At 39.7% G+C, this 12,604-nt stretch overlaps 1 protein-coding gene across 4 annotated transcripts in view; it reads left to right on the top strand.

The window, feature by feature from the left end:
* The window catches only part of ARHGAP21 (Rho GTPase activating protein 21), a 106,079-nt gene that overhangs the window by 31,656 nt on the left and 61,819 nt on the right, over nt 1–12,604 (top strand). For all 4 annotated transcript variants that reach the window (XM_065731369.1, XM_065731368.1, XM_065731367.1 and 1 more), the window contains exon 2: nt 11,701–11,883. In XM_065731369.1, coding sequence (XP_065587441.1) covers nt 11,701–11,883 — 183 coding nt within the window. The remainder of the gene's footprint in view (nt 1–11,700; nt 11,884–12,604) is intronic.

The following is a 12,604-nucleotide window of genomic DNA, read 5'->3' as shown; positions in this document are numbered from 1 at the left end:
TTTAGCATTCTCTGGAGGAAAAAATAAAACAACTTCAAAAATAAAGTGAAGGAATCAAGTGAAAGTAATCCTTTCCTTTGTTAGTCTGATGTTTGTGAAGTTGTAGCCTCAGAGTCATAGTTGTACTAGTACTGACCCATGTAAGAGTCACAGAATTGCAGGTGTTGGAAGGGACCTCTAGAGATCATCTAGACTTAAGTAATGATTTTACTCACTAACTTAATCCATCTTCATTAAGATGCAGCAGAACTTCCCCTCTGTTTCCTGGTAAGGGTGTCCTGTATCAGCCTTCAGCAGAAAGGCAAACTCTTCGTGCATTGCATCTTCATTCACCTCTTGGCCGAGGTGGAACATGCTAGAGACTCTGAAACAGTCAGTGCTGCTTCTTAAGGTGGCTGAAAGGATTGCTGGTAGATAATGTCAAAGAGGCAGTAGTACAGTGTTGTGTAATTTCTTTTTCCCCTTGCATCACAAAAGCATTGTCTTCAAGTCTTAGGCAGTGGAATAGTATACCATGAGCTGAATGTAGGTCTGTACCAGCAAGGAGCAGCTCGTTGCTGTGCTAAGCAGGCTGCTACCAATTGGAGGAGAACAGGTGTTGTTGCTGTTCCAAATTCCTAGCTGATCACTGCCTTGCTCCTGTTCTCTGTTGCTGTGTCCTAACCTCTTAACAGTGATGGTCTTTCAGCTGTCTGAATGCTTACATTTCTGGTGTCCTAGTCAAAGACAGGTATTCTGTAGAGTTCTGTCCACTACAGATGGTCGTACAGGTTCACAGTACCAGAGTGTGCCTCACCATTAAGTTGTCAGGCTTGAGAGAACTTTCACAGATGTCACTATAATCTTTGAGTAAGTAAGTTTTCATGTGGTGGTGTCATAGCAGCCAAGATTTTTTATTTTTTAACCTTGAGTTAATTCTTGCAGGCTATGTTTCTGTCAAACAGTGTACAAGAATGAGATGTTGCAGTGCAAGCTCAGCTGTGGTATTGCCTTCAAGCCTTAGGACGCAGAAGCACTGCAGCGGCTGCTGCACTGCAGCTATTTCCCTTCCTCTGGAGAATCTCAGATAACATTAAAAAAAACACAACAAAACACGAACATTTCAGTCTTCTGAGTATGTCACTTGGAGGGTGAAATGATAAAGGTGATTGCATTCCTTTTCAGATATTTGCAGCTGGTAACAGTTTTTAAATGTGATATTTATGTTATCTTCTTGTACTCTTATTTCCGTTCATCTCCTGCCTCAGGGAGGGAGGAAATACGATAAAAATCTTGTCTCATAGCAGTGCAGAGTGTGATGTTTTCAGATTTGTTGAGTAAAAGGTGTAAAATCAGTGCAGGAAATGGCTGGTAGCTTTACTCATTGTGGGAATTTGCATTGCTGTTGGAGAAACATTTTGTAATGTTCAGAAGTACAGGGAAGTAACTCGGCAACAGTGAGCAATTCCAACTGGAGTAATAGGCATGCAAGGACAAGTAGTTCGTAAATAAGCCAGTGGATTTTTGTTAAAATAGATTTCTCCTCTGCCCCCCACCCCATCCTCCAGACAGAATACAACAGAGGTTTCGTCGTCAGCTCTCCTGACGGTTCTTGCTGTCATGAAGGCTGCAGGCTTAGGAGGAAATACACAGGTCACTTATGATCACATTGTAAGGCAGTGTTTAAAAGCTGCTGGATTTGCAGCTAAACTGAAAATCCTGTGGACAACTTTCTCTTTTCTATCCTCTTAGAGATACCTCATCTCTGTTGACATAAAGATTGAAGATTATTTTTTCTCAAGTTAATGACTTCAGTCCTTTTTTTTTTTTTCTAACCATCTTCCTATGTACCTTATAAAGGTAAATTAGATTAAATTCTTCAGTGAAAAAGCTGTTTTTCTCTGTGCTGTACATGCACAGTAGATTATAAATTTAGGGTTTTGAAATACAATGTTTGGCTTTGCATCTGTGCATGCTGATTTATACTTAAAATGAGCACTTCAGAGTGTAGGGCTTTTAAAACTTGCAGTGTGTTAATTTGCACATTATATAATTTACTTTAAATGAAATATCTTAAAACATGGAATTATATTTAAGTGGCGCATTTTTGCTGGTGTGCATTTATATTTTCTGTACAAGCTTTAACACTGGGTAGTGTTAATTATGTATTTGGAGGTTGCTTTGGAGAGGAGAAGCTGTGTATGCAGGGTTGTAAAGGATTTTCAAGCAGTGTCTTGCAGGTTTTGTGGTATTTTGAGCAATATTCTCTGTGTTAAATCTCTTTCCTAGGAAGTGCAGGCATGATATGAATAGCTCCTTTCTCAAGGAACTTCTTAAAACTCTCTTCATGTGTGACTCTGTACATCTTTTGCAAACAGGATAGAATCTGAAATAGCATCTCACTTGAAATAACCATATTTAGGGTGGCAATCTGGACTTTGACACTGGGAGTCAATTCCCTGATCTCCCAAAGGCTTGCTGGGGGCAAGTCAGGCCTTCATGTGCACATGGAACAAAATCCAAAGTAAAACTGCAAAATGGCTGAGTTGGAAATCTGATGACTTTAAATCTGATCTGTTTGAATAATTATTTGTGCAGATGAAGTGGTGCAACTAATCCCATTTAGCTGCTTTTTTTTTAAAAAAAGAAACAACAGGAATGAGCATGTTCGACTTATATTGGAAAAAAATACTAGCTTCTCAAATAAAAGATCAGCCTCATACCTGTGCTAGAGAGAGCAAGAGTGAAGTGTGTTTCTGTCCCACTGCCAGGCCCACAGAGCTCAGTGTTGTGGCTGCATCACAGAGTAGCCCAGGCTGAACCCTAGGGTTCGCTGGAAGTGCATAAAGGCTTAAACTCTGTCCTCAGCAGAGCTGATGACTTGTGTAACCAAGATATAGCCTCTGGGTATGACAAGGAGAAGAAACATCATGAATTGGAGAAGTGTGTGAGTTGTTTTGCAGTTGGCTTTAAAGCTGTCCTGCATCTGATTATTGAAACAAGGCCTGAGGAGATAGGGTTTTATACTGCGCAGTGGCCTTGTTTTACTTAATGGCCTGTGCAGAACTAACTTTGCGTGCATGAGCAAGTGTGCTGTAATAGATTCTGGTGAAAATGCAGTGAAAGCAATCTAGTATGTAGTGAGTGATAAAGTGTGTGTTATACCAGAAAGTGTAAGAGTATGAACTTCATCCAGTTTAGCTCCTAATTTTGCAGTAATGGACTTAGCTGGGGCCTCTCCCCGTGTGTAGGAAGCAGAATGTGTCACGGGCAGCTTGTATTTGTGGATTTATCGCAGAGTTCCATAAGCTACAAGAAGAAGCCATGAGCAGGCTGAGTTGGTGCAGGCTGCTCTTCTGTCTGATTGCTGAGACTGTTCTTTTACCATGCATGGAGTAACCTCATGCATTGCTTCAGTGCTGAGAGAGAAGCGTGCTCTTAGTCTGTCTCTGATATTTCCAGATCTGACTGTAAGGTTAAGGACAAAGCATTTCCTATTCTTAACAAGCAACAGCAGAACAAGCAGAGAAGCAAAAGTTCTGATTTAGCTACATTAAGATCACATGACGTTTTGCTGTTATGTTACCAGCCCTGCAGATGTTTCCTTTCTCTCCAATTTAAGGAGGATGTTGCTGTTAAGCGGGGAGGCTTTTGCTAATGAGCCTGTAAGAAAACAAGGAAGCTCTAAATTTCTTTTTTGTTTTTAATGTTTTTCTGACTACATTTATTCCAGTGAACTTTTTATTATTCTAAATATCTATTGTAAGAAGTAAACAAAAACAGATTTTGAAAATAATTTGCATCTCTGTCCTGTCAAGTCCCTGTATTTTCACTCTGCTTCTTGGTGGTGCTTAGAATTAGCTGTTGCTCGGAATTGGCTGTTGCTGTATGGAAAGTAGAAGGTATGAGCTAAACCTGAATACGCTTTGGCTTTTGTAAAGATTCCTGTTAAATCATTACAGGTTTTGATTGTGGACAAGCTACTACAAAAAAACCCACAACAATTATATACTAGACTGTGTACGTGCACATATATATGTTTATAGTGTGTGTATGCCATATTAAAATGTGCCCTTAATGAGCTGAAGTATGCTGAACTCACTGGTACCTGGTGTTTAAAGGGGGATCTGGTACATCAGTTAAAGTACATGTAGGTGAAGGAGTTGCTGATCATGCTCTTGGAGAAGTTAAGAGGCAGTGAAAAAAATTCAGGTAGCAGAACTGCAATATGAGAAAACCAGAGCTTGCTTTCAATGAGAGCATTTTAACAATGAGGAGGAAGGTAGAAGTTGCTGGGGGTAGCCTCCACCTGCACTTTTCAGGTCCGTGGAGTGGTGATGAAACTGATAAGCATTACTACTTTTCTTCACAGAGCATCCTTTCATGAACACTGGTGCACAGTAAGGAAAACTTAAGCTGTGTTAAATAAGGTGCACGTGGACAAGTTTGTTTTTGCTGATTTTCTGCTCTGCCTTGACCTTTTTGAAGACTGAAATCCCCTTGTGAAGATACCATTTCTCCATTGAGTGATGATGTTTACTGCGCCAGTAGTTACAAAGGTACAGGGAAGCTCATGTCCCTATGCCCATCTCCTTGTGCCCCTAAGCCAGCTATGCAGCCCGCATGGCAGCAGTGATGTCTCCTTCCCTGTGTGAACAGCCATCTGCTGCGTTGGCACAGAAACTTTGTTTTTGAAAGGTTGCATATTTCCCCCCTACTTGATGCTTCTGGAGTCCTCACATATCGCTCTCTTGAGTCTTTCTCCACACCTGGGCTTGGCTTGAGAACATCATTAATGCATTTTATTGAATTGAGTTACTCACTTTCAATATAAATTTCAAAGTCTATGGTTGTGCCTTCCATCTCTGCTACAGGCAGTCAGCCCCTACCTTGTTTTGGAGAGCTGAGCTGAGTTAGTCTGTTGTCCTTTCTTAACCTTCTCAGTTACTGGATCTTCCTCAGCGGCAATTCCAGAGAAGTGTGTGTTAGTCCTGGGAAGTCAGCAAACATCACGTGCTTCATATGTGTACCCATCAATGCCACAGGTGATGAGTGGGTCACCTAGTGACTGAGAGCTCACACTGAGTTGGGGATCCTCCCTCTTCCTTCATGAGGAGCTTCTTTGTGAAACAGCTGTTCTGAAAACAGTCTTGCTGTTGGTAGGTTTTTTTTCCCCTTGCCCGGGTCGGTTTTATACACCTCTATGACTGCCATCGACTAATGGTTGTGTGTGTGTGTGATGACTCATGCTTCATTTATCTCCATATCTCAGGGTTTTTTTTCTTGTGGTGTGAGAACAGTTTCGCAGCTGTTAGATTTTTTGAGCTTCGAGGGCTTGTTTACATCTTCACTTCCAGTTTCAGGTGCTTCACTGCAAGGCAGTCTCGTGGTGCCTGCCGAAATCAGGTTCTGTGACAACAGGACCTGGGCATCTAAGTCCCGCCCGCAGCTTTCTTGTGTATAGCACTGAAGTGGATGGAATGGAGTTGAGTATCTTCTATCTCTTGTGCTGTCACCAGCCCCAGCAGTGCCTATGGATTGGGATCCATCTCTTTATGGCCTATTCAGTGAAAGAATGGAGGAACACTAAGGGATGTTCTGGGGCAGGAAAAAACCTTTGTGCTTCAATACATGTACATGTCACAGGCTGCCTGATTCTTCAGTTAGTGCTGATTGTGTTATGGCGTCACTCCTCTAGTTAAGACTTCGCTCATTCTGAACTGCTTTCACTCCAGTCTGCTCTGTTGCCATGTCTACTTCTAGCCTTACTAAGAATGGGTTTGGGAATTTCTGCATTCTGCTTTTCCTGATGGTCAGTTTGCAGGGATTTTTCAGTGAACAGCTGAATGTGTTACTGAGGGTGAAAGTGCTTGAACTCATTTATTTGTTTCAAGGACAAAGCTATTTCCTGGCTATTTGGAGGATAAGTTTGCTTAAGGTGTCAACCTTGTCTTTGACTGGGAATGATTTACTTTCTGTAAAACACAATTTTTACATTCCAGTCTTGTTTTAAGGCACTGGAAACGTCACCTCACCATGGATCGAGACCATTTCAGTGCACGATCGTAGAGCTTTCAGCTTACTTGTATGGTTAACAGAATGAATGACAAATAGCATTGTAGTTGAGATATTTTACAGATGGTATAGTTAGAAAGATTCTCATGATGGGAAGAGTCAATCAAAACAAAAGAAAATGCTCACCCCTGTCCTAGGCTTGCAGTAGGAAACTCCAAAGGAGCAATTTCCAGAAAGAGATCCTTCTTCAGTGGTGGTCAGCCCTTAAATGGGGTCTGGGAGAGGTGGAGACAGACTCTACCCCTCTGGTCACACACATGCATTGCCTTCACCTGTGCTCCCATGGCTGACTCAGTGCTTGCCTCAGGTGGTTCAGGCTGTCACTCAACAGTTCCCATACACTTTATGGTCATTCTATGTATATTGGCCAATAGACTTTTCTCAGAGTAATGGTGATTTAATGGAGTGCTTCCTGAAGTTGCCCACTGTGTGAATACATGTATAAAAACTCATAAGTAGTATCATCACTTATGAGTTGATGCAAGATATAAAACACTGGCTTTCCTTTTGGATGCTGGCTATACTGCAAATAAGGATGAATATAATAAAAAAAAATGTTGCACATGACAAAAAATGTTTAACAAAGATTAAGATGTTCTTAGAAGAAATGCTGCACGTTTTAAGAACACCCAGAGGCAGTGTATTCTGGGAGTTATGTTTGGTTATGTTTGTTTCCTATCATACTGCAGAACTAGGGAACCACGCGTTCTCTAGGATGTTGAGTGATTGGCCCAGGATCACTTAGCTGCAGGAGCCCAGGTGACAGAAGGTGATGATAAAAGGTGAAGGGGACATGCTGTTCTCTGAGCAAGACAAAGCTCTATGATTCATCATTTTTGGTCACAGAGATGTACCAGAAAAGTAGATTTTCTTTGTGCGTGGATATCTTCATTATTTGTTTGTTTAACTTCTTGTCAGCTTCTAGCAAAGTAATTTGAAATTCTCTGTGTGGTTGAGACTAAAAGAGTCAGTGGTTTATTTGTTTGTTTGGAAGTTGTCAGTGGAACAATCGGATTATTAAAGAGAAACCTGACTTGCAGCGAGACCTACCATTATTATGTGGATAACAAGATCCTCTTCCCATTTGGGCATTTTTGTGTTGCATAGTCTTAGCCAGAAATGACCCTTTTTTTCTGTTATCTTTTTAAAGAATCTTACACTTTATGTTTCAGAAAGATAGGAAAGCTTTTTTCCTTCGAAACTGTAGGTTGAACAGGGCAATTGGCTAAGCAATAGCTACTTGGTTAGAAAAACAGGGAAAATAAATGACCTGATACAAGAAGTGCCACTGTTTATAAGCAAGCCCAGCATTTATTAAAGCATTTGGAATATCCTGTTACTGTCTCAGGCTAATTGTGGGATTAATAATGATGTGCAAGATGCTTTTTGGTTCTGGCTTATGTCAGTGGTTTTTAAAAATCATTTGATGGCAGTTAAATCAGGAAAACCGGGTGACATCAACCAATTTTTCTGTTTGACATATACACATAGAACTAAACTGCTATTTGTTGGTAGACTAGATGAAAGTTGAATATTACTTAATCCTGGAACAGGAGACAGACTGTGCTTATTGAGCTACTGGCAGGCAAGCCCAGCAGTCAGTCTAGTCTGTTGGTTGGTTTTTGCTTAAATTTAGGCTCCAGAAAATATAGTTTGGGCAACAGTATAATGCTGTTATTTACATAATTTGTCAAGTGTTCTGTATGATTAAAGAAAGATGTTAAAACCAAATGTGTAGAGCAAATGATTTGAGTGCCACGAGTGTTTCAGGCAGGATAGACTGGGTAAGTGGGGCAGGGGAGCTGCCCTTTATTTAAGAAGTACATAGATTGTGGAGAGCTGCCTTCAAAAAGCAGCCATGACTGTGCTGGGATCTTCTTGGTTAAAGTTAGGGTCCAAACCAATAAAGGACATCTGATGGTCAGTCTGCTGCAGGCCACCTGATCAAGGGGAGCCTGTTGATGATAAAGAATCTCAACTTTAAAATGATTTCTGTATTTTCTTCTAGTACTGATAGTGCAAGGTGAGATTAGGTATTGTGTTCCCTGTTACCCATCTATGAAGATGGTAATCAGAACTCATAGTACATCTCTTTGTCTGTTTAGGCGTCCATGAAGACAGCTGATAGTTTGTATTGCAATCATTTTGACTGTTGCTGGACTGTTTGTACTAGTTGTAGCATGTTACTTATGTATCCATGTTGATTGGGTGTGTTGGCTTTTTTGTTTGTTTGTTTGTTTTCATATTTTAGCAATAAAAAAAAATTATTGTTCTGATACTACTTTTGAGTATACTATTATTTAGAAACACTGGTGCTATTGTTGTACTACCTTAAGGTACCATATTTTTCATGGATGCTTTTGTTGCTCAGAAAAACAGAGTTAAATACAATATTCAAAGCAAAAGACGTGTTTTACAGTGCACTTAAGCATCTGCTGTATGTCCTTGTAATTGCATATAACAGGAAATGGTGTTTTGAGATAGTTGGTGTAAAAACCTCATATGAAGCAATCCTGAGGGAAATGACGCTTGAATCATTTTTAGTAGCCTGGGATTCTTCAGTCCTTGAACTCAATTGTATGCATTCTGACATTCATGTTGAGCACTGAATTTATAGAGACTGCATTTTACTGATACAAACATCTAGACCTTCAGTAAGGAGTACAGCAAAGTAATATTTGGTTTGCTAGATTTTATGTGACATGAAAACAAGACATTCATTTTTCATTCTCTTGAAATGCATGAGTGTACTCCTACAGACAAATCACCTTAAGGATATCAGATGCTTACATGTTTGTAGCTGAATTGCTGTCATTTTTGGATCGCGAGAGATACCACGTCAGATCTCTGCTTTCAATAACATTCTTGCCTATGCTAAACATCATCTGTTTCTTGCTTGCTGTCTTGAATCCTTGTTTTGTTTGTATTTATGAGAACTTTTTTGTTCCTTTCTAAAGCCTTTTCTGGCAAGAGATATTTCGGGTGGGTGTGCTGTGATTGGACACTTCACAGGGTCACTCAACAGATGTTGACTCTTTTCTTTGTAATTCAGATTGCTTTTTGTTTGCATAGGGGCTCAAAGTTGCTGTTACCAACCACATCTCGCATTTATCATTTAACACTGGCCTTTTCTGTTGTGCTGCTGGCAGATGTTGCAGGGGTCCAAGGACGGTGTGAAGATAACTCTTCAACTTCTGGTATGCTCTGTCAGGAAATAATGCTTTGCATACGGAGCACTGTCGTTCATGAATAGCTGTTAGTTCAGCAGCTGTCATGAGTGATAAAAGTTTATGTGAAGTTACAGTGAAATTTCCCACTTCAGTCAAATGCTGCATCTCCTGCTCCTTAGACCTAGGGAAGTTCTGGCTGTATTTTGATCTCAGGTCACTGTGTGTCTGCATGATCAGTCGTTACACATACTAAAACTATCTTCAGGCTAATTAAGGAGGCTTTTGTCAAGGGGGAGGGAGTAAAGCACATTTTATACTTGCTTTGCAGGTTACTGCTTAGATAGCTGTAGTGATACATAGTTGTTAAAAGTTTTTCCTTCCTGTGGTACCTGTAGTTGTTCGATTTTCAGAAGTTCTGAATCAGATGTTCCCCAAAAAAGTCTTGAGGAAAAAAAGGTTGCAAGGAATATTAAATGGGTGGACTGTAGCCTGTCACTTAGTGGAGGAAGTTACTTTCAAATGTTGAGGCCAACGATATGTTTTTATTATGAACTACTGGCTATGTAATTTTAATACGATGAAAATATTCTGAATGGCACTTTTTCTGCTCATGTAATAAGAACGGAAGAGTGAGAAGGTACATTCATTTGTGCAGAAATGAAAAAATACTGTGAACAGATTGGTGGGAACACCTCAGCACTGCCCTCACAGTCGGGCTAGAGGACTGTGTCACGCTTAACCTGATCTTTGCGTTCCTTGAACTTTAAAACTAAAGCCAATCTTGGCAGTTCAGTTCTCACTAATTTCTCATTCATTAGTCATCTAATTGCACAGTCTTGTTTCACACTACTACTTTGAAGCCTGGATGAAGGTGATTGACATGGACAGACTGAGCAGAGATTGAGCTCTTTGTATTCACTGTTCTTTTCCAAAACCTGCCAGCAGTCCCTCTGGGATGTTCAGAGGAGCAGTCCCATGGGGCTGGTTCACTGCTGCTGTGCAGCAGAAGTCCAGCACCTGGTTCCATGAGCAGCTCTGTCTCCTGCCCTGCCTGCAGCACCATGGGCCTACTACATTTGTGTATTTTTCTTCTCTGAAGAATAGGGTGAGTGAGGGCTGGTTTGTAGAGGGCTGCCCAGCATTTCTTTGTCTTCCTTCAGGCACTTAATGAGATGTGGGTTTTCTGGGTTGTGTCCTTAGCATCTGTGTAGAAACTCACTTTGTTTTATGTAACAGAATAGAGAATGAATTAAGTATCTCACCAAGCAGCTGCAAAATCTTCCTTGTAATTCGCATTGCTGTCACTGTGGTGGAAGTTGAAATGCTTTGTATTCTCTGTAGATATTGATTGGAGTTGGCTGGGCCCACCTTAGCAAGCACTGCATTTTCACATTGCAGCTGTAAGGCTAAAGCTAATGGGATTATTTTGGAGAGCCCAGGAAGAAATCTGAGCAGAAAATTCTGCCACGAATCAGGCGGTTGCTGAGCCACGGCAGCAGAGCTGCAGAAAGACAAGAAGGCTATTATTTCTGTTTGAATACCCTTTGAATAGGCTATAGGCTCTGGTATCTAAATTTGTTTCACGCATCGTTGAACTAGGATATTTAGAGGAGGTTCATAGGGTTCTTGTGTACTTTCTTTGTATGTTTTCAGCCTTATATGATTTGTTACGAATGATGTGGCACTCACTTTGAAAATAAAAGTGGAAGATTTCATATAAAGCTGCAACTATTTTTTAAAATCCTGCATTTCATGAGTCACAGATATCTAAAATTACCCTTAAGAAAGAAACAAATGGTTGTTTCTGCAGATGTGGGATTGTAGTGCTAACAGCAATAGGAAATTAGATCTTACATATCTAGTGCTGGTATACTGTAATGTTCAGAGAATGTAGCTAAGGGTGGAAAAAAATAACAGGTGAGGTAAAAAAAAATATTGGAGGATGTTTTGCTGAAGAAACACAATCAATTTTATACTTACTTTGTTTTTGTACCAGTTGTTGTAAGTGAGGAGATGCTAGTTGAGAAAACCATGCCTGTATTTTAAGTCAGAAAAAGGCAGTTGTATTTGTAATGTGTGTGAGCTATGTGTGGTCAGAAATTGAGTCCTAAAAGACAGAAAGAAAGGATCTGGATATTTATATCAAAGTAAACTAAAAAGCAAATAAAAACAAGCTGTATGTGTTCCTTAGGGTTCAGTTCAACCTGTAATTGTTGAACGCTGACTTTCTTAATATGTAACTCAAAATATGTAACTCAAATTCCGTAAGTGAGATGTAACTTAAATTCTGTAAGTTATACGACCAGAGATGTAATACTAAGGATGCTGCTTTACAATTGACTTTTCTTAAGACAACATCAGTGATTATGCGGTTACTTTGAATGATAGAAGTTACATTCTCAAGTACACAGTAGTGCTTTTAAAATACAACCAAATTGTGATTTACAACTTGTATCTGTGTCTCTTTTTATTTTAGGCAGCAAAAAATAAAGATGGAAAAGAGCAAAGTGAAGCTATATCACCATCACAGGAAGAAGAAGCTTTCTCTTGGCCTGGTCCAAAAACTGTTGTGTTGAGGAGGACATCTCAGGGTTTTGGCTTCACCTTAAGACACTTCATAGTTTACCCTCCAGAATCTGCAGTTCAATTTTCTTTTAAAGTAAGTGAGATTGGTTTTTTGTTTGTTTTTGTTTTTTACTTAAAGCCAGTCTCATTCATCTGTACACTCTTTAGTGTATATTTCAAGGGTGGGGCATGGGTTGTGGTTGTTTACGTCTTCAGAATTGAAGTCTGTTTAAGCCATTGTCCTAGGAGAATAGCCTGGAAAAAGCTTCTGAATATTCTAAAATTGCTGGATGTTAGACACATTTTTCCTGTATTTTGTTCTTCCTGCTGAAAAGAACAAGAATTTTGCAATTTCCTTTAAGTCAAGAGACAAATCAGTACCACCTTATGCTGAAGAAAATTTTTCTAGCTTAATTAGAAATAGAGTTGGAAGTACTTCAAAGGTTTTATTTACAGCAAGTATTTAAAAATGTTAAGCAGCTAATTGGTCTGCCTTATTCAAGAGTAGCATGTATTCTCCTTCATGACTGAGCCATTTGGAAGTGTCTGTAGTGTCCAGTGCTGGACAGTATACTTAATACTGATAAAGATTTGAATATTGAGAAGGGTTTTTTTGTTTGTTTGTTTGTTTTTTGCTATTGAGTTTAAATAGCATTGATTAGAACTTGCATAATCAGTTTCTTTAAAATAATGATACACTCTGAGTTTTCTTTTTGCTTTTGCAGCTAGGCAGAGGAATAGGTATTGACCTATTCCTATTCCTATCCATACCAAGATGAAGGAATGGTTATTGAAACTTCACGTTTTTCACAGAC

Source organism: Cyrtonyx montezumae, unplaced genomic scaffold, assembly GCF_038088225.1.
Source record: "Cyrtonyx montezumae isolate F1298 unplaced genomic scaffold, pur_monq_1.0 scaffold_14, whole genome shotgun sequence".
Classification (NCBI taxonomy): domain Eukaryota; kingdom Metazoa; phylum Chordata; class Aves; order Galliformes; family Odontophoridae; genus Cyrtonyx; species Cyrtonyx montezumae.
This window is presented reverse-complemented; position numbering and strand designations above follow the sequence as displayed.